This window comes from Sapajus apella, unplaced genomic scaffold (assembly GCF_009761245.1).
Source record: "Sapajus apella isolate SASKATOON/1434 unplaced genomic scaffold, GSC_monkey_1.0 scaffold21, whole genome shotgun sequence".
NCBI classification, from domain to species: domain Eukaryota; kingdom Metazoa; phylum Chordata; class Mammalia; order Primates; family Cebidae; genus Sapajus; species Sapajus apella.
In genome coordinates this window covers 20,333,417-20,356,027 of record NW_022436961.1, presented here as the reverse complement: position 1 = coordinate 20,356,027, position 22,611 = coordinate 20,333,417, and the positions used below count along the sequence as shown (strand labels likewise).

Sequence of the window (22,611 nt, the reverse complement as noted above, 5' to 3'; positions counted from 1 at the left end):
TGTGTGTGTGTGTGTGTGTGTGTGTGTGTGTGTGTGTGTGTGTGTGTCTGCCGTGTGTGTGTGTGTGTGTGTGTCCTCTGCCTCCCATAGTGCTGGGTTACAAGTATGAACAACTGCCCCGGCCTTTGTATACATTTTTTGTATGTGTCAGGGAGCCTTTAAACGAGAGCCCAAGCATAATTACCTATGAAACTGTAAAGTCTCCTAAGGTAGTTGCTTGGCTTATTCAACTTAGGACATTTGGTTTTACAGTTAAACCAAGATTTTGTTTCTTACAGTTTGACAACTTAAATGCTGCCCATGAAACCTCTAAGTTGGAAATTGAAGCTAGCCACTCGGAGAAAGTTGAATTGCTGAAGAAGGCTTATGAAGCCTCCCTTTCAGGCAAGGATGTTTTTTTTCTCTTTAAACATAATAAAATCTGATAGGACTGTGTGGTATGTTTTCAGATGGAAATGATTCATAACTCTCCCCTTCAGCGAATGTCCTGTGGCGTTCAGGCTGGAGCATTCCTGGTTGCTTTCTGCTTTGTTTGTTGTTAACAGATGCCTTTCCCACTACGGATGCAAATAATAGTTATAAATGCCAGTATTTTATTAAATAGGATGGGCTTTGGAAGATTGTAAAGGTCATTTTTGGGGGGCGGTAGTTGCCAACTTAGGTTCCTGGAAGTTGGGAGTAAAAGTTTCTGTCTTATAATCCACAGTAAAGGATCTAACTGCCTCCCCCACAAGCGCTCTTGCACAGCAGTGGTGCTGTGAAATGTCAGTGGCGCTTACTGAACAGAAAAAGAGGCTTTTTGATTTTTCATCTGTCATGAGTGGAAGGGTATAAGCCATTGCTTTCAGAACAGAATCAGCAGTGTGACATTTAGGAAGGACTTTCTCACCAGAAAAGTAGAATTGCCTGAAGGCATTCAGAGATGACAATGTGTAAAAGTGACTGGCTCTGGGCAGTCTTTTAGTAAACATTGTTTTTCTTCCTTCTTGTCCGATTAGGTCATGAAGAGCAAACTGAAAAGAGTACAGGGTTTCCAGACCAGGAGTCTGGAGTGGCATTGATGAGAACCTGCCCTGAACTGGGCGCTCAGTGTTTTTCCAAGGTCACGTGGCCTCTGTGGGCCTCAGTGCTCTCAGTCATAAAATGGGAATGGCTCCCCTACCCATCTTTCAAGGCTACTTTGAGCACAGATGGCCAGTTTACATAAAAGCATCCCATAGATGTAAAGTCACATCATATGGCTTCATAATGAACACGTACATCTGTACGCTTTCACTATTGTAGAATACATGATCTCATAGCACATTTTTGTCTCCAAAATATCCTTTTATTTTCCCAGAAATTAAGAAAGGCCATGAAATAGAAAAGAAATCACTTGAAGATTTACTTTCTGAGAAGCAGGAATCGCTAGAGGTGGGTGAAATTCAGTATCCCCGCCCTCCCCCCAAAATTTTTTTTCATTTCTTAGTTTGGTTTTAATATTTCTGTGTATATATGCTGAGTTTCTGGAGTCTTCTTATTAACTTATGTTCCACATTTCTTTGTGTTTTAGAAGCAAATCAGTGATCTGAAGAGTGAAAATGATGCTTTAAATGAAAAACTGAAATCAGAAGAACAAAAAAGAATAGCAAGAGAGAAAGCAAATTTGGTAAGTTGTGTGTGCTCCTTTATCAAGAATTTTTCTTGTCAGTTGCCGTTTGGAGTTATTTAGGTGCTCAGCAGCTACAGAAATAACACAGGTTTGGAATCCTTTTCCTGTCTGGCAGTGTGCATTCTAAGGTGTATAAAACAGGTTCTTTGGGTTTTTTGTTTGTTTTTTGAGACGGACTCTTGCTCTGTCACCAGGCTGGAGTGCAGTGGCACGATCTCAGCTCACTGCAACGTCCGCCTCCCAGGTTCAAGGGATTCTACTGCCTCAGCCTCCAGAGTAGCTTGGATTACAGGCACACACCACCACACCCAGTTAATTTTTGTATTTTTAGTGGAGACAGGGTTTTGCCATGTGGGCCAGGATGGTCCAATCTCTTGACCTCGCGATCTACCGGCCTCGGCCTCCCAAAGTGCTGGGATTACAGGCGTGAGCCAGCACACCCCGCCAGCTTCTGTCTTTATCTTTTTTTTTAAATCATCCTAAAAACTGACATACAGATGAAGTCCAGGATGTTTCTGATGGTCTAAGCTAATTTCCTACAGAAAAACAAGAAAACTACCAATTAGGATTAGGGTTTTATGTGAGGATTTTATTTAAAAAAAAAAAAAAATCACTGTATTGAGATATGATTTACCAACTACAAAGTTCACTCTTTTAAAATGGAAAATTCGGTAGCTTTTAGTATATTCACAAAGTTGTCCATTGGTCATCAATACCTCATTCTAGAACATTTTTATCACCCCAAAAAGGAACCCTGGACCTGTTAGCAGTCACACCCCATCTCCCCCAAGTCCCCCGGCACCAGGCCATCCCCAGTCTACTTTCTATATGGATTTACTTATTCTGAGGAATTAATACAAAAGGGCTTGTCCAACATGTGGTCATTTAAGACTGGTGTGTGTCTTTTACTTAGTGTAAAGTTTCCGAGGTTCATCCCTGTTGTAGCATATGTCAGTATTTGATTTCTTCTTATGGATGAAAAATATTTCATCGTATGGATAAATGGCACTTGTGAAAAGTACAAATCTCTTGGAAGCTCAAATTTCTCTTGCTACATTTGTCTGTCTCCCCTGCCTTCTCCTGATGTTTGTCTTTTTGAAAAGATTTTTTTCCTTGCTGCTTCTGCCTTTAGTCCTGCTGTTTTCGTTCCATATGTTTATGCTCTGGGACTGCAGAAGCAAAGCTTATCTCCACTTAAACTCTGACCAGCTCTGCCAGGGCATGTGGGGGTTTCTCAGGGAACCCTCTAGCTATTTGATAACATGAGATGAGCTCATATTCAAAGAAACCTCAAAGGTCTTTATTCTAGAAGATTCTTAGGAAGAGTCAGTGATTTCAAATGAAATCCAGACACTTATATGCAGAGTGTAAACCTAACTGATGGCTCAGGAAAGAGGTTGGAAAGAGTTTCCAGTACACAAAGGGGATTCTTCTACTGCAGCCGCTTTTGGAAAGCTAAGGGCAGAATCAGACGGAGGAACGCAGAAACATCCAAGTGCCTCTGCCATGTAAGCACGCTGAGGTTGTGGAAAAAGAGAGTGCATCTGAGTGCAGTCCAGGAGAACGGGGCGGGCTGGCAGAGAAGTCGGAAAGAGGACAGAGGGTCCAAGGCTAGTAAATGCTGTAATTGTCAAACCGACGGGAAATCATGCTGTTTCCCTCTAACAAAAATGAGGTTAAGATTCGCTATTCTCAAGGTAAATAAAAAATCCTTTGTACAAGGATAACATTGTATAAAATGTATGATTTTTTGAGACCTAGTTTTGTACTTCTTTCTGGGGTACATGTGATGTGTTGAGACATGCATAGACTGTGTGAGGCTCCAGTCAGGGTATTTAGGGCATCTATCACCTTTAGCATTTCTTTGTGTTGGGAACATTTCAGATCTTCCCTTGTAGCTATTTTGAAATACACATTATTTATTGTTAACTATGGTCAGCCTACAATGTTATTGAACAGTAGAACCTATTCTTTCTAACTGTATGTTTGTATGCATTAACCAGCCTCTCTTCATTCCTCCCCACCTGCCAGAGTATACACACGTAGCTCTCCCAGCCTCGGGGAACTATCTAAAGAGCCTAGAGTTGAAGATCTGAGTATCAGTCCCTGCTCTGACCCTTTCCGGCTTGGGAAGCTTTCCTGATCTTTCCTGAGTAGGTCGCTTAACCTGTGGAACATGTTTCCTCTTAGTAAGGGGTTTGCATTATGTAATCCTGGAAGGCCCCTTCCTGGATTCTCCCTCACGATTGGTCCAGAGCAGACAGCACTGCACCAAAAGATAAGCTTAATGATCCACACCACTGACTCTTACCTAAGACATGCCTTCATTAAACACATCTCTCTGATCAGTGGGTCTTAACGCTGTTCTTTTACAGCATAAATTTTGGATGGCTTAGTTGAATTTCCATGAATAAGGCAAGGAGGGGGTGAGGGGTGGTGGGGAATCCTCGCTGCTGGTGTGCTCTCAGAGGATGCCTCCGGTGATGTGGTGTTTATTTTGGAGAGTTTTGTGTTTTTGAGACAGGGTCTCTTGTTCTGTCAGCAGCCTGGAATGCAGTGCCACATGCGCAGTTAACGGCAGCCTTCCACCTCCCGGCTCAGCTGATCCTCCCGCCTCAACCTCCTGAGTAGCTGGGACTATAGGCATAAGCCACTATGCCTGGCTAACTTTTCTATTTTTTGGAGAGAATTTTAGTAGGCTGTGTACTCCTTCTGTGTAGGTACTGGGTTGTCACAGTATAAAATGATGGTATTATGTCTGCCCCAGAAGTGTGGCCCAGGTAGCACACAGCCCCATGCTAACAAAAATCCAAAGACTCAGGACCTTATTGTTATTTGTTGTTTTGCAGAGAGCCGTATAATGCACTGCCTTTCCTTTCCCGATCAGTTCACTTGGTTAGAGAGAACTCTCATTCCCCTTTCTCCTTGTTGCCTTTTCTCCTGGTAGATGCCAATAAAGGACTTGTGGATTGCCTGATCTCCCCCCAAAATTGTTTTGTATGTAAGGATTGGTTTTTCTGTTGATTACAATAACATGTTTGATGTAACCCACATTTTTGCATATTGTTACTGATAAATGAGTGAAATGTTTGCGGTATTAGGACCAGTCTTTGATATTAAGGTGCTCTTAACTTGTTCTACCTCTTTGAAATTGCTGTCAGACGATGGACATCTGTCGCTTGCTACTTGTTTGTCTAATGTCTAATCAAAGATTCTTCGTTAAGAATTTCAACTATGTGAGTGTGTGGAATAAAAGCAATATCTTGCTGTGTCCTTTCCAGAAGAACCCTCATATCATGTATCTGGAACAAGAGTTAGAAAGCCTGAAAGCTGTGTTAGAGATCAAGAATGAGAAACTGCATCAACAGGACATCAAGTTAATGAAAATGGAGAAACTGGTATGTTTCCTTCAGAATGAATGAGGGAGGATCTTACAAATGGGGTAATATCTGTGAAACTGAACCCTGAAGTTTAGAACTATGGAGTTGGGTTAACTGCTCCTAAAGATATTTGGAAATGGTCCAACAGATAAGTTTACGTTTCCTTTGCCAGGTTTGTTCAATATATATTCATTGCTGCCTGCTAGAATTTTTTTTTTTTTTCTTCCAAGGAACATGTACAACAGCATCCAGCTCTTGAAAAGCCTACAGCAAACAAAGCAGGCTTATATTTCAGTGGTATTTTGAATCTTCACCTGCATAAGAAAAATGTTTAAATATCTATTTAAAATCAGTACTTCAATATACCACCCACCCTGGACAGGTTTCTTAGGTCTAAAACAGTTGGATATATTTAATAGAAATTAATCACAGTGAAGCAATATGATCTATAGAGTTCTTCATGTTGCTTCTTGTAAATTAGCATGTGATAAAAGAATTGTGGGCTGGGTGCAGTAGCTCATTCCTGTAATTGCAGCACTTTAAGAAGGCCAGTGTCCGTGGATCACTTGAGGTCAGGAGTTTGAGACCAGCCTGGCCAACATGGCAAAACCCTGTCTCTACTAAAAATACAAAAATTAGCTGGGTGTGGTGGCACACACCTGTAATCCCAGCTACTGAAGTGGCTGAGGCAGGAGAATCACTGGAACCCAGGAGGCAGAGGTTGCCATGAGCCGAGATGGCGCCACTGTATTTAAATTTCAGCCTGGGCGACAGAGCAAGATTCTGTCTCAAGAAAAAAAAATGTGCTATAGTAAGATTAATCCACTTGGACAAGTAGCAAGCATTACCAAAAATATGAATAACGTTTAGTTTGCAGCATCTAAAAGAGAGAACGATGTTAGTGTGTGACGAGTCTGACCAGAACCGTGTGAGTGGCATGCTTAGTGTTCAGCGTCAGTCTTGGCCCAGCCCTGAAACACAGCTGCTGCCAGCCAGGACTCAACCAAGTTGGCAGGGCTCGGGAAGGCAGTGTAAGTGATCCCAGACCTTGCGGTGCCTTGCTGTTGACCATGCAGCCGCTGCATACCGCTGGCCTCTTCTCCCCTTAGTGACGACTGACTCAGACTTCTACAAGTGCTTCATTCAAACCCAAACCAATCCCGGACAGTAGTGGGCAGGGGGGCCTCTCTGCTGGTTGGTGTCTGTTGGTTTGCATTTGGTTTTATTCTAGAGACTGTTACTTCTATTGAGAGAGAGAACAGCTCAGCCCCTCTGTTGGATATACAAGCACTTTGAATTATCAGAAAATGTTTGTAAAGGAAGGAAAGGAACTCATGGTTGTTAATGAGCCCAACTTAGTATACATACCAGCTCCTGCCAAGGTCATCCTGCTACGCTGGGTCTGATACCCTCTCATCTGGTAGTCGGGATGGCTCAGATGATGCTGTTAATAGTTGCTCTATAGGCCGTTCATGCATCAAAACTTTCAAAGACTCATGTACAATGAAACAGACTTTCCTGTAAACTTACCGACACATTTAATTTTTATTGATCTAGTATTTGTTTCTTGCCATGCCCAGGAGGTATCCTGATAATACCTGTCAGCCTTGCATTGTGTATGTGTGAAAGAATGGGTTGATACAATGACGGGGAAGCACACTGGCTTTTGATGAAATTAAGAGACTAAGAAGCACAGGGAGTTTTCTTTCTTTGAGACGGGTGTCGCTCTGCTGCCCAGGCTGGAGTGCAATGGTGCAGTCTCGGCTCACTGCAACCTCTGCCTTCACGGGAAGTTTTCTAAGAAAGACGGCTTTGCCATGAAACTAGCCCTGCCCATAATCAGCTCTGTGACATTATCAGGACTAGTTTCCCTAGGATGAGATAACAATTAAAGGACAACACCATGCAGTCTTGAATTCCAGGTTTTTCCACATTGTTTTTATCTTGGATTCCTTCATAATTACCGAACATTTCGAAAATCCCTTTTTCTTACATTCCAGACTAATTTTCCGGAAAGTTATTTCACCTGAGTGGCTTGTTGTCCTGAGCTGCTTCTGGGTAATAGGATGTCTTAAGAACAGTCGGGCTCCAAACTAAGCACCATACTCAAAGCATGTTAGTCATGCTACAGGACACGGACATAGACTTAATTCTGATAGAGCTTTAATATCGCCCCTTAATAAAACCTTACCTTTAGAAAGTGAGTGGGGGATGGAATCGGCTCTTCATCAGGTAAAGTGATTAAATGTCCTCAGGCATCTGATCCTTTAATCTCTCAACTGATCAATTTGTTTGCCTTGAAAGTTCGGCCTGGGCAGGAAGACAGGAGAACAGACCTATCTTCAGCTGACCTAAGGACAGCGAGGCCTCCTGGAGTGTTACTTCTTTCATGCCATGCTCTAAGAGCTCTGTAGAATTGCAGCTCTGTGTGGCCACTCAGAGGCAAGTGCTGAAGAATTACCATGAATCTGAGTTCAAGTCCGTAGTAAAGGTTGTGAAGTACTGTGAACTGTTGGCCCATGAGTTTTCATCAGATGTGGGAATCTTCCCTTCTCACCCTAAGAAACTATGTAAACTTTGCTAAGTGTGGGCAGCCTGGCTGCAGGGTTTGTTTCACATTGAAACAAAAAGAGGCACCAATTCTTGCAGAATTCCAAAACAACGTGACCTGGAACAAATCCACTACCCGTATGAATATTTAAGCAGCCTGACATACATTTTTTTAAAAATATCCGGCTGCTCCGTTTTGCTGTTTTGGATTCTTTTTGCATTCTTTTTAGATTCTTTGTGTCAGTGTGTAATATTTCAGTATGCCATTACATTGTCCTTAATGAAATCTCCTAAGTGTATTTGTGTTATGAGGTGCCTTAAGAAATGAGGGGATTTTTTGTAATACTGTATAAATGTTGGAATTTTTCTTTATGCCAAGGTGGACAACAACACAGCACTGGTTGACAAATTGAAGCGATTCCAGCAGGAGAATGAAGAATTAAAAGCTCGGATGGACAAGCACATGGCCATTTCTAGGTAACAATAAAGCAGTACTGTTTCTCCTGAGCTCCCCGTGGGTGTTACTTTCTGGCCAGGCTCTACCCGTGTACCTCCTGGAAATAGGAGGGAAGCAGATGGTTAAAGGGGCAGTGATTTCTATCTGGAAAATGTGATTGTAGTAGTTCATGCGTTTACCAAAGTGGCCTGGACCAAGTATCGAGACCCAGGCCAGCAAGCCTTCTCCCCTGGCCTCTGGCTGCCTCTGAGAATGCTTTCAGACAAAAAGCAACACAAAACCAAATAGAAAACAGCCCCAAATGTAATATAGTCATAAAACATGTCGCATATTTGCAAAAGTGGCACTCAGCCTCCTATGAAATTGCCCAAAAAGTACAATTTTTTTTTATATGAGGTCTCTGTTGCTCACACTGGAGTGCAGTGGTGCGATCTTAGCTTACTGCAACCTCTGCCTCCCGGGCTTAAGCAGTCCTTCCACCTCAGACTCCTGTGTACCTGGGACTACAGGCGCATGTCACCAGGCCTGGCTAATTTTTGTGTTTATAATAGAGACAGAGTTTCACCATGTTGCCCAAATTGGTCTCAATATCCTGGCCTGATGTTATCCATCCACCTCAGCCTCCCAGAGTTCCGAGATTACAGGCGTGAGCCACCGCGCCCAACCTGTATGTGGGTTTTCTAGGCAGCCAAACACCTGTGACTTTGTACACGATTCTGTTTTGTCCCAAAGGAATAAATTTGGACTTTCAGATTTCAAATGCTAAGACACATTTTTCAAGTAATTTTTTTACATAGATGGAACATGGCTTCTGGCTTTTTTCTTCAAGGCAACTTTCCACAGAGCAGGCGGTTCTGCAAGAGTCATTGGAGAAGGAGTCGAAAGTCAACAAGCGACTCTCCATGGAAAATGAGGAGCTTCTGTGGAAGCTGCACAATGGGGACCTGTGTAGCCCCAAGAGATCCCCCACGTCCTCGGCCATCCCTTTCCAGTCACCGCGGAATTCTGGCTCTTTCCCCAGCCCCAGCATTTCACCCAGATGACGCCTCCTCAAAGTCAACAGACTCTCTGAAAACATTTTGATACAGGTCTGCAGGACTGACCCCAGCGAGGAACATGGGCACAGAGCTCTATCAGCACACGTGTGATCACCGTAGGGTAACTGGAGCCATCACCGCCGCCGGAATCAGCAGCTTCTGAGACTGGAACTCTGGAGGAAGACTTTTGCCTCAGTCCAAAAGATTCCTCCAAACACAGATTTCGGCACCGACACATGGACGTTGTTGCACAAAGCACTTAAAGAACGAGAGAATCTTGTTCATTGCCTTTTTCACCTAAGCATAGGGGGAAAACTCTCAGGGGCCTATTCAGATGAAGATTTCTAACCTTTGTTACGTTCTTCACCACAGAGATGTTTGTGAGTTTTTAGTCTGACTGTGGGGGTGCGGGTGGGGGTGTGTGAATGAAATGGATGTCAGAGTGTCATGTGTCTGATGCAGCCTTCTTTGCTGTGTGTTAAATGTCAAAATCTGAATATATCTGGATATGTACTAATCAAATAGTAGTCACTGTATACATTTCAGCCAAAGCCATAGAAGAAAAAGCAATAGTTGCTTGCATTATGATCATCTACCGCCAACTCTGCTCAGCCCTGTAAACGTGGTAGGGAGAGAGTATAACAGGAAAAGCTTCAACTTGTCACTGTCTGTACATTCTCTATCTTTTTGGGGTAACTTCTTGGCAGTTTCGGTGTTTAGCCATGTCAGTTGAAACTAGTTAGATTTTTCTGTAGATTTTGTACTTAACCATGGGAGCCTAACACTGTCCTGTAATCCATTTTCTCAGGCTATGTGTAAATGTAGAACCGCAATTTTTCTATAAAAAAACTGTATAAAGAAAAAGGGCAGTACCAATGGTTTTTTCTGCCTTATTTTTACCTTGCTCTTGTCCTGAGCTGTCCTTGCAGATTTAACCTGTCTTCTTCTTCTCCCATTATTCTCATTTTCCTTTTACCTTTCTCCACCATCCAGAGCCACAAGCAAACCTCCTGCCTCCTACCTCCTTTTCTCTGGGACAAGGATAAAGGAATACGCTTTTCCAGAGCCAGCTCATCTTCCAGGTGCTCAAATCACTTTCCAAATAAACTGAAGCCTGATTTGATACTACAAATGTTGGGAAATCTTAGAATAAAGAACAAGAAAGAGGAAGTCATTGGCTAGTAGAATTAAGAAAGGTAGGATTCAGTGCTTACCGATGACTAGAAGCGCCTTGATTAAACTGATGTCGCAGCATTTGATAGAAGAAACAGTCTGAGGATCATGCTCATTTTTCCGGGACCCTCTGAGGAGTCCCTATGTTTGGGAAGGTAGCAAAATGGCCATCTGATGAGTGGAAAATGTGGCTTGTCCAACTCTCCTCCAAGTTGCATTTCCATTTCTTTCCAAAACTTATTAGCTCCCCTGATTTTGAGACTTTGGAAAAGGTGGAAGGAAGAATTGTGGCTTTATATCCCCCTCCCTGCATGTGTCAACACTGTGATGTCAGTATTTACTAATCTACATTCAGTGGCTGTACAAATAACCGCTGTAGTAAGATAATTCAGGATACTAGAGGTGGATTTTTGAGTCATTTACATGTATACTACATAGCAAGTTGATATTCATGATGCATGTTCTTTTAGTGATTGTGTGTCTTAAGTCATTAACTTCCAATAGTTTATCATGTATGTAATACCTTCCATGTTTGCTTCTGATAAATGGAAATGTAGATTCACTGTCACTTCCTGGGATATCTCTGCTCATGCTTCCAAGTTGTTCTCAATGACATTAGCCAAAGTTGGGTTTGCCATTCCTCCCTTACGCATGGTAAATCTTGTGTTGTTCCCTGCTGTCCTCCGTACTATGTGACTGGGAAATAAATCTTACAGCAGTTAATAAAAAAAGTCTTCGGAGGATGGGAGAGAACAGGAGAGAAGATAGGAAACAAAATAATAGAGAATTTTTGAGAGTTTGTTTAAACCAAATGTTTTATGTAGGATGCAACATGTTGGCACGTCAAAAATACGGATGTGTAGACAACTGTAGTTGTGCTCAGTTTGTAGTGATGGAAAGTGTATTTTACTTTGATCAAATAAATAATGCTGGAATACTCAAGAATTGCATCCTCTGACATACCTCACTCTTCAAAGTGTTACCAAGCGCACAGCCTTTTTAACAGCACAGGAACGATGACATCGCCTCTTATTTTCCAGGAATTTCCACTGCAACCACAGAATAGGTCATGGCCTGAAACTTGGCTCACTGGTACAGGTAGAGCTAAGCTTTTCTTTTCTAAATTCAAAGCTGTGTTTGAGAAATAAATTTGGCTGGTTTTAACAATTTCTGCTGTATAAGAAAATTGGAGAAACCTGGTAAATATTTTTGAATATGATAAATGTCTAAACAGAGTTGAATGTTCTTAATCTATGCATCTATTTTATATTGAAAGCTAAACTTCTAAAAACAGGTTCTATTGAATAGACTAGAATTAGTACCCTTGAGTGCAACAGTTTAAGAAAAAAAAAAGCATACATGATTTTTTTCAATACTTTGATCAATTATCTCACATTTGCTTTAAAGTTGCTAAGACAAAAATGACATTTCTAAGCATTTGAATCTGGAGTTGCTGTTTATGGATAAGTAGTCAAACTATCTAGTACATTTTTAAATTCTTCTGTATTGTGGTGGTTATATGACAGAGAATACTTGGTATTGACCCAGGTATCCCCACCACCGAGTCTTTCTGGATGTATTTTAGGCCAACTTAAACACTTAGCTATTTTTTTTTTTTTTTTTTTTTTACAAAAACTTGCTCATTTAATAGAAATGATTATATAAAATTGTTTACACATATATAAAAACTAGGAACACATATGTAGGTAAGCAATCAAAATGCATACTTTCTGTTAGAAACGTTAACACTTCTGTGAATAGACTGGATGACTTCCTCTTAGTTTGGATATCTGGGTCGGGCTCACAAGATGCTGGGGTTGGGGTTTGGTGCTTCACATCAGCCTCTGGCAAAGCACTAATCATAAGAACCCCAAAGCTGATAGTCTACACAAACGGACTTTCCGTAAGTTCATGACATTTCCTTTTCCAACTCAGGAAAACTCAACAGTGGTAGCTACTGTGGTCTGTCCTTGAAGATTCTGAGCAGTGCAAATGTAATATCCTGCATCAATAGTCTCAAAGTCTTCCACTGTAATGACACTCTGGGAGATTCTCGTGGTGTGTCCCAGTCCTCTGTGGATCAGCCTCCAAGTGTCTTGGATCGTCACAGGCCTTTCATCCTGTTTAATGACACCCACAGAGACTGAAGCATGAGGGTCAAGCTGCTATAAACAGCTCCCATTCACCCAACACTGTTGAGGGTTCCTTTCAAAGGGCAAAGCACATGCTTACAAAAGACTGTTTAGTATGCGTAGCTCATAAGCTGTGGAAGCTTCTACACTGAAATCATTTTAAGCAAACAAACAGAGCCTTGAATTTCATTATGTTGTTTGGTGCTGTCTTTCTGCCCTTTTCTTCTCTAAGTTTCTACTTAAGCTAAACTTTATGCATTTAAAACTCCAAGAAAGTGGAACTGGTATTAAGCATCAACAGGGACAAATTTTCCACTGGCCACGCTTTTCACATTGCCCACTTTCTTTTCCTAGCTAAGTAGTTCTACTTTACAGAACTGAAAGTCAGAAGCCTGAAAAATACCCACTGTAAAAGCTCCCAATTGCTCAGATTTGGAAGAGGGAGAAGTATGATTAGGCTAATGTGCCGTAGGACTCTACTGGGAGAAGAGCTGTACCAAGGATGGGTAAGATAATGTACTAGATGACATGATTCCTATTTCTAGAAAGTGAGATGGTCACTTTTGAGATGTCCAGCCAACTCTGGTGATAAGTATTTTCTGAATTAGTTTAACAGAATTAATATATTACTAAGTAAATACCTTTTCTTATAAAATACCACATAGCAATGTAGAAAGAAAAAAACCATCCCTACTGAAAATCATCAATGTCCTGTAAGTATGACCAACACTTTTGATAATCAAGCACCTAGTACCAAGATGCTGGAAAACACTATTCCCTAGAGACAGTTATTTTCCACCAATCACAGCCCGTAAGCCAGAAGGATGTCAGCTACTGAATGTGTCTTGGAGAGGCCAAATCTCTTCTGGCAACAAAGGGATTATTCCATGCTGGTAGCGGAGCTGTTACTTTAGCAAGCAGAACATGTACAAGGGCTAAATATGCTGCAATTGCTTTTATGAGAAGTCTATTTTAAAATGATCTCTGGCCTCACAGCACCTTTTTGGCAGGGTCGGTTTCTATGCCCACTTGGTGGATGCCTGCTCAGAGCCGCCTGCCGTGGGCACAGCTTGTTTAGAGAACACTCTAGCCAAGTGAAACACAGGGGCAGAAGGAAGCAGCAGAAAGAGCCCTGTGGGCACACTCCGTCCCCAGGGAAGCCACTTCTGACTTTGTCTCACAGAGGTCCTTGGGGAGGGCTACCAGATAAACTGGGAAAAGACCACAGGGAGAAGAAAACGAGCTGCAACTCTGTAAAAATGTTGACTGAACACAAAGTTTCCTGTACAGAACTCGGGTGAGGGGATGAAGCAGGAGTGCAGACACACACAGAAACCATGGCATGTAGGGAGATGTGAAACCTGAAAGCCCTGTCTGCTTTAATTAACCAGGAGACTGGTAGCCTGGGGCAGATTCCCAACCCTAATCACCCACTGCCTAGAAACAAACTCAGTGCTGTGGACGGGGACAGAGGGAGTGAGACCATCCATTTGGGCTACGTAGGACCTGGGTGAGGCCTGTAACTGCTGGCTTTCCCCCACTTCCCAGGTGACCTGCATGACACAGCAGAGCAGCCATAATCCCCTGGGGAACATAACTCCATTGGCCTGAGAACCACACCCCCATCCCCAACAGCAGCCATGGCGACCTACCCATGGAGAGTCTGAGCTCAGACATGCCTAGCCCCGCCCCCACCTAATGGTCTTTCTCTACCTACCCTAGTAGCTGAAGACAAAGGACATAATCTGTGGGAACTCTAGGGTCCTGCCCACCACCTGATCCTCCCTATACTACCACAACTGATGCTGTCTTTAAAGTGTCACCTCCTGGCAGGAGACCAACCAACACAAAACTAGTGCAATAAACAAAACTACAACTAAGGACCCTCACAGAGTCCATTTCACTCCCCTGCCACCAACATCAAAGTAGGTGCTGATATCCATGACTGAGAGACCTGAGACATCACAGGACTCTGCAGGCAACACTCGGTACCAGCCCGGAGCCCAATAACTCTGCTGGGCGCCTAGATATAGAAGAGAAATAACAGTCACTGCAGTTTGGCTCTCAGAAAGCCACACACATAGAAGGGGAAGAGCACTACATCAAGAGAGCACCCCACGGGACAAAAGAATCTGAACAGCAGCGCTTGAGCCCAGATCTTCCCTCTAACACAGTCTACCCAAATGAGAAGGAACCAGAAAAACAATTCTGGTAATATGTTGAAACAAGGGTCTTTAACACCCACAGAAGATCACACTAGCTCACCAGCAACTGATCCAAACCAGAAGAAATCCCTGAATTGCCAGAAAAAGAATTCAGAAGGTCAGTTATTAAGCTAGTCAAGGAGGCATCAGAGAAAGATTAACTCCAACTTAATTAAATTAAAAAGACACATGATATGAAGGGAAAAATCTTCAGTGAAATAGATAGCAAAAATAGAAAACAATCACAATTTCTGGAAATGAAGGACACACTTAGAGAACTGCAAAATACACTGGAAAGTCTCAGCAATAGAATTGAACAAGCAGAAAAAAGAACTTCAGAGCTCAACTGTAAGATTTTTGATTTTACCCAATCAAACAAAGACAAAGAAAAAAGAATTTAGAAGACTGAAAAAAGCCTCCAAAAAGTTTAGGATTATATTAAACAACCAAACCTAAGAATTGGTGTTCCTGAGGAAGAAGAGAAATCTAAAAGTTTGGAAAACATATTTGAGGGAATAATCAAGGAAAACTTCCCCCACCTTGCTAGAGTGCTAGACATCCAAATACAAAAAGCTCAAAGAACACCTGGGAAATTGATCATAAAAAGATCATCACCTAGGCACAGAGTGATCAGGTTATCTAAAGTCAAGACGAAGGAAAGACTGAAGAGCTGAGGCAAAAGCACCAGGTAACCAAAAAGGACAACATATCAGAGTAACAGCATATTCCTCAGCAGAAACTCTACAAGCTAGAACAATTATCAGCCAAAAATTTTGTGTCCAGTGAAACTAAGCTTCATAAAAGGAAAGAGACAGTCATTTTAAGACAAACAAATGCTGAGAGAATTCACCAGTACCAATGCAGCACTACAAGAAATGCTAAAAGGAGCTCTAAATCGTGAAACAAATCCTTGAGATACACCAAAATAGAACCCCCTTAAAGCATAAATCTCACAGGACCTATAAAACAAAAACAAAATAAATTTAAAAATAAAAACCAAGGTATTCGGGCAACAAATAGCATGATGAATAGAATAGTACCTGACATCTCAACACTAACACTGAATATAAATACACTAAATGCTCCACCTAAAAGATATAGAATGGCAGAATGGATATGAAGTCACCAATCAAGTATCTGCTGTTTTCAGGAGACTCACCTAAAACATAAGACTCAAAAACTTAAGGTAAGGGAGTGGAAAAAAATATTCCATACAAAGGTACACCAAAAACGAGCAGGAGTAGCTTTTTTTTTTTTTTTTTTTTTTTGAGACAGAGCCTCACTCTGTTGCCCATGCTGGAATGCAATGGCGTGATCTCAGTTCATTGCAACCTCCGCCTCCCACGTTCAAGCAATTCTTGTGCCTCAGCCTCCTGAGTAGCTGGGTTTTCAGGCACAAGCCTGTCTTATATAGGAGTAGTTATTCTTATATAAGACAGAACAAACTTTAAAGAAACAGCAGTTTAAAAAGACAAAGAGGAACATTATATGATGATAAAAGGACTTGTCCAACAGGAGAAAACATCACAATGCTATTTATAATATATATACACCTAACACTGGAGCTCCCAAATTTATAAAACAATTACTACTAGACCTAAGAAATGAGATAGACTGCAACACAATAATAGTGGGGGACTTTCATACTCCACTGTCAGCACTAGACAGGTGACCAAGAAAGAAACAATGGATTTAAACTATAACCTAGAACAAATGGACTTAACAGCTATTTATAGAACATTCTACCCAACAACTGCAGAATATATATTCTATTCATCAGTACATGGAACATTCTCCCAGATAGACCAGATGATAGGCCACAAAACAAGTCTCAATAAATTTAAGAAAAGTGAAACTGTATCAAGTACTCTCTCAGACCACAATGGAAAAAAACCTGAAAATTCCAAAAGGAACCCTCAACACGTACAAATGCATGGAAATTAAATAACCTGCTCCTGAATGATCACTGGGCCAACAATGAAATCCTGATGGGAGTTAAAAAATTCTTTGAATATTCCTGTATTCCTAGCACTTGGGAGGCCAAGGTGAGTCGATTACTTGAGGTCAGGAGTTCGAGACCAGCCTGACCAACATTGTGAAACCTACTGTCTCTACTAAAAAATACAAAATTAGCCAGCCAAGGTGGCTGGCATCTGTAATCCCAGCTACTCGGGAGGCTGAGGCAGGAGAATCACTTGAACCCAGGAGGCGAAAGTTGCAGTAAGCTGAGATGCGACACTGCACTCCAGCCTGAGCAACAGAGCAAGACTCTGTCTCAAAAAAAAAAAAAAAATTCTTTGAACTGAATGATAATAGTACACAACCTATCAAAACTTCTGGGATACAGCAAAGGCGATGCTAAGAGGAAAGTTCATAGCATTAAATGACTATATCAAAAAGCCTGAAAGAGCACAAATAGACAATCTAAAACACACCTCAAGGACTAGAGAAACCAGTACAAACCAAATTCAAACATAGCAGAAGAAAAGAGACAAAGATCAGAACAGAAATGAATGAGAAGATAAAAGAAACAAAAAGCTGATCCTTTGAAAAGATAAATAAAATGGATAGACCATTAGCAAAATTAACCAAGAAGATCCAAATAAGCTCAATTAGAAAAGAAACAGGAGACATAACAACCAACATCACAGAAATACAAAAGATCATTCACAACAACTATGAATACCTTTACACACACAAGCTAGAAAACCTAGAGGAGATGGTTAAATTCCTGGAAATATACAACCCTCCTAGATTAAACCAGGAAGAAATAGAAACTCTGAACAGACCAATAACAACCTGTGAGATTGACATGGAAATTAAAAAAAAAAAATTGCCAATAAAATTAAGTCCGGGACGAGACGGATTCACAATTGAATTCTATCAGACATTCAAAGAAAGACTGGTATCAATCCTATTGACATTGTTTCACAAGAGAGAGAAAGAGGGAATCCTTCCTAAATCATTCAGTGAAGCCAGTATCACCCTAATATCAAAACCAGAAAAGGACATAACAAAAAAAAAAAACTACAGACCAACATTTCTGATGAATATAGATACAAAATCCTTAACAAAATACCAGCTAATCAAATCCAACAGTACTGTATATCAAAGAGTCCTCATGATCAAATGGGTTTCATACCAGGGCAGTTTAACATACACAAGTCATTAATGTGATACACCACATAAACAGAATTAAAAATGAAAATCACATGATTATTTCGTCACGGAAAAGGCATATAAAATCCAGCATCCCTATATGATTAAAACCCTCAGCAAAATCAGCATAGAAGGGACATACCTTAAGGTAATAAAAATAGTCCATGACAAACCCATAGCCAACATTACACTGACTGGGGAAAAGTTGAAAGCATTCCCTCTGAGAACTGGAACCAGACAAGGATGCCCACCTTCACCACTTGTATTCAATATAGTACTGGAAGTCCTAGCCAGAGCAATCAGACAATAGAAAGAAATAAAGGGCATCCAAATCAATAAAGAGGAAGTCAAACTGTTGCTGTTTGCTGATATGATCATATACCTAAAAAACCCTAAACACTCCTCCAAAAAGCTGCTAGAATTGATAAATAAATTCAGCAAAGTTTCAGGAGACAAAATTAATGTATACAGATTGGTAGCTCTGCTATATACCAACAGCAACCACGCCAAAAATCAAATCAATAACTCAACTTCCTTTTATAATAGCTGCAAAAAAAATAGGAATATACCTAACCAAGGAGGTGAAAGACCTCTACAAGGAAAACTACAAAACGCTGCTGAAAGAAAACACAGATGACACAAACAAATGGAAACACATTGCATGCTCATAGATGGGTAGAATCAATATTATGAAAATGATCATACTGACAAAAGCAATCTACAAATTGAATGCAATTCCCACCAAGATACCACCATTATTCTTCACAGAACTAGAAAAAAAAATCCTAAATGTCATATGGAACCAAAAAAGAGTCTGCATAGCCAAAACAAGACTAAGCAAAAAGAACATATCTAGTGGCATCACATTACTTGACTTCAAACTATACTATAAGACCATGGTCACCAAAACAGCATGGTACTGGTGTAAAAACAGCACAAAGAACAGTACAACAGAATAGAGGACCCAGATATAAACCCAAATATTTACAACTGAACTTTGACAAAGCAAACAAGAACAGAAAATGGGTAAAGGACACCCTATTCAACAAATGGTGCTGGGATAATTGGCTAGCCACATGTATAAGAATGAAACTGAATCCTCATCTTTCACCTTATGCAAAAATCAACTAAAGATGGATCAAATACTTAAATCTAAGACCTGAAACCATAAAAATTCTAGAAGATAACATTGGAAAAACCCTTCTAGACATTGGCTTAGGTAAAGACTTCATGACCAAGAACCAAAAAGCAAATAAATGCAACTAAAACAAAGATAAATAGATGGGGCTTGATTAAACTAAAGGGCTTCTGCACAGCAAAAGAAATAGCAGCGTAAACAGACAACCCATAGACTGGGAGACAATTTTTGCAATCTATACATCTGACAAAGGACTAATATCCAGAATCTACAAGAAAATCAGACAAATCAGCCAGAAAAAAATCCCATCAAAAATTGGGCTAAGGACATGAATAAACAATTCTCAGTAAACAATTCTCAAATGTCCAACAAACATGAAAGAATGCTCAACATCACTAACGATTAGGGAAATGCAAATCAAAACCACAATGTGATACCACCTCATTCCTGCAAAAATGGTCATAATTTATGTTTGCATGGATGTGGTAAAAAAAGAACACTTCTCCACACTTCTGCACTGCTGGTGGGAATGTAAACTAGTACAACCACTATGGAAAACTGTGGAGATTCCTTAAAGAACTAAAAGTAGAACTACCATTTGATCCAGCAATCCCATTAGTGGGTATCTAACCAGAGGAAAAGCAGTCATTATATGATAAAGATACTTGTACACATGTTTATAACAGTACAATTCACAAGTCCAAAAATATGGAATCAGCTCAAATGCTCATCAATCAATGAGTTGATAAAGAAATTGTGGTATATATACCATGGAATACCACTCAGACATAAAACGGAATGAAATAATGGCATTTGCAGCAGCCCGGATGGCATTGGAGACCATTATTCTAAGTGAAGTAACTCACAAATAGAAAACTAAACATGGTATGTTCTCACTCATAACTGGGAGCTAAGCTATGAGGATGCAAAGATAAAAGAATAATACAATGAACTTTGGGGACTCTGGGGAAAGGGTGGGAGGTAGGCGAGAGATAAAACCTATACACTGGGTACAGTGTACACCCCTAGGGTGAATACACCAAAATCTCAGAAATCATCTAAAGTACTTATTCATGTAACCAAACACCTGCTGTTCTCAAAAACCTACTGAAATTTTAAAATGATGAAATATATTAAAAACAAACAGAACACTCTGAAGGACTCCAGGAGATGGTTAGACTCTAGTTGACCCAGGAGGACTGAATTTAAGGTGGGGGCAGGAGGAAAGAGAGGATTCTTCCTTTCCCTTTCCTCCTACTGTCCTTTCCAAATAAAAACCACACAACTTGTATTTTAGGCTCAGGGGTATATGTATAAGTTTGTTATATAACTAAACTCGTGTCATGAAATGACAGATCATTTTATCACCCTGGTATTAATATTAAGCCTTAGTGCCCATTAGTTATTTTGCCTGATCCTCTCTCTCCTCCCACCCTCCACCCCCAAGTAGGCCCCAGTGTGTGTTGTTCCTCTCTATGTGTCCATGTGTTATCATTTAGCTCCCACTAATAAGTGAGAAGATGCAGTATTTGGTTTTCTGTTTCTGTGTTAGTTTGCTAAGGATAATGACCTCCAACTCTATTCATGTTCCTACAAAGGACATGAGCTCATTCTTTTTCATGGCTGCCTAGTATTTTATGGTGGGTATGTACTACAATTTCTTTATCCAGTCCACCATTGAAGAGCATTTAGGATGATTCCGTGTCTTTGGTATCGTGAATGGTGCTGCAATGAGAATTACTGTCCCTTCTTGGTTAAGGGTTTTTTTTTTTTCAACCTGCTTATGAAGAAGGTACATTGAGCAAATTACTAACGAAACTCCATCTTTTATTTCCTGTCCTTAAAAAAAATTCATTTTTAAATATACTGAAACATCTTCAAAGAAAACAAGAAAGCCCTACCCGCAACATAACCTCTCATGTTTCTTGTACTTCTTAAGTTATGGCCTGTATCACTGGGTGAGGACAAAACTGTGAATTAAAACCACTGGCTGAGACGCAGTTGCTGAGACGCAGGTGCTGCACTCACCTTCTGCCCTGGGAAGATCCACCTGAACTCCACCTCCACGTCGGGCTCCCCCAAGACAGTGCAGAGCACATTGACGTCGTCCCCACTTCTCACTTTGTTTGAAGAGGCCAAGATCGTTGTTGAGGGAGGGCCGCTGGGAACTGCAAGCAAGCAGCAGACAGGGAGAGTGAGATGAGACCCTGATGTAACCTGGAAAACAAACCTACAGATATGCTCTTTTCTATGCAGAGAGATGGACTTTTCTGCCTTCCTCACAGCTTCCTGACCAGCGCCAGGGCGGTGCAAGCCCACCACTTGTGGCTTCCTCTGAAGCTGCCTTTACCTGTTGACCTTGGTGGTCTGGGAGGGGGCAGGCACCAGGACTCCCGGGGACAGCCTCCAAGCCTGTGATTAGGTGAGGAGGCTCAGAGGTCCATCAAGGGTCATGAGAAGGGAATAAAGAGGTGAGGGGAAGAAGTCCCTAGGGAAAAAGCAAGCAGGAAGTACTGGGTGGTGGCAGCCATAGGGGTGGTGGGCGGCAGACAGGCGTGTGGCTGTCCATCCACAGAAGGGGAGAAAGTCTAAATATACAATGAGAAAGACAGACATACAGGGCACGAGTGCTACCTGAGTTTGCAGTGCCTTTGCTTCACCATGTTTCAGAAACAAACGTCTTCATTATGCTGAGTTCACTCAACAAGCTGTCTCTCTATTTATTTACTTAGCAATGCGGTCTCTGTCCTCCAGACTGGAATGCGGTGGTATAATCTTAGCTTGCTGCAGCTCCAACTCCTGCAACTTGGAGGACAGTTCAAGCTATCCTCCCATCTCAGCCTTCTGAGGAGCTAGGATTACAGGTAAGACACTGCACCTGGCTAACTTTTCCATTTTTTGGTCTACGTTGCCCAAGCGGATCTCCAACTCTTGGCCTCCAGCAATCCTCATGCCTTGGCCTCCCACAGTGCTGGGATTACAGGTGTGTCAATGAGCAATTCCGATGGCAGCCTTGAGCAAGGCTGTGCTAGTAGCTGGGCCTAGAGCAGGGAGCGAGATGGACCTGATCTCTGAACCCTTGGAGCCTGTATTCTAGCAGAGGGGCCGGACACCAAGGGAGCCGCTGTATGGTTAATTTAAAACGCTGTGCTAAAAGCTATGAAGCAAAAGCCCAGAGTGCTCCAAAAGGCCAGAATAGAATAGTCTGAGAGCCAGGAAGGGCTTCCTTGAAGTAGCAATGTTTGAACTAAAATCTCAAGGCTGAGCTTCAAAGACATGGTCAGGAGAAGCAGGGAGGCACCAGCAGGCTGGGAATGCCCATGTGCATGGCTCCAGGTGAGAGGCGGTGGCACAGTGCAGGAAGGCTGAGGAGAGGAGGTAAGGGCTGAGGAGGGGAGGGGAGGGCAGCAGGGGAGGGCTGGGGAGGGGAGGGCAGCAGGGGAGGGCTGCAGGGGAGGGCTGGAGTGGGGCGGGGAGGGCAGTGGAGGAGGGCTGGGGAGGGGAGGAGAGGGTAGTGGGGGAGGGCTGGGGAAGGGGGAGGGCAGTGGAGGAGGGCTGGGGAGGGGAGGAGAGGGTAGTGGGGGAGGGCAGGGGAAGGGGGAGGGCAGTGGGGGAGGACTGGGGAGGGGAGGGAAGTGAAGGAGGGCTGGGGAAGGAAGGGAGTGGAGGAGGATTGGGGAGGGAAAGGTAGTTGAGGAGGGCTGGAGAGGGGAAGGTAGTTGAGGAGGGC

The 22,611-nt window shown here is 41.9% G+C and overlaps 2 protein-coding genes across 9 annotated transcripts in view; one reads left to right on the top strand and one right to left on the bottom strand.

The window, feature by feature from the left end:
• MTUS1 (microtubule associated scaffold protein 1) overlaps nt 1-11,190 on the top strand; it is a 185,750-nt gene extending 174,560 nt beyond the window's left edge. For 7 of the 8 annotated variants that reach the window (XM_032287992.1, XM_032287990.1, XM_032287993.1 and 4 more), the window contains 6 exons: nt 279-384; nt 1,340-1,413; nt 1,553-1,648; nt 4,933-5,049; nt 7,961-8,058; nt 8,868-9,290. In XM_032287992.1, the coding sequence (XP_032143883.1) occupies nt 279-384; nt 1,340-1,413; nt 1,553-1,648; nt 4,933-5,049; nt 7,961-8,058; nt 8,868-9,081 (705 nt within the window). In that variant the 3' untranslated portion in view covers nt 9,082-9,290. Of the gene's footprint in view, nt 1-278; nt 385-1,339; nt 1,414-1,552; nt 1,649-4,932; nt 5,050-7,960; nt 8,059-8,867 lie in introns of all 8 variants that reach the window. The other variant, XM_032287991.1, reaches the window with a different exon arrangement.
• Nucleotides 11,191-11,870: 680 nt separating this feature from the next.
• The window catches only part of PDGFRL (platelet derived growth factor receptor like), a 61,881-nt gene continuing 51,140 nt past the window's right edge, over nt 11,871-22,611 (bottom strand). The window contains exons 5-6 of the mRNA XM_032288002.1: nt 20,910-21,049; nt 11,871-12,368 (exon numbers count right to left, since the gene is read on the bottom strand). Coding sequence (XP_032143893.1) covers nt 12,180-12,368; nt 20,910-21,049 — 329 coding nt within the window. The 3' untranslated portion in view covers nt 11,871-12,179. The remainder of the gene's footprint in view (nt 12,369-20,909; nt 21,050-22,611) is intronic.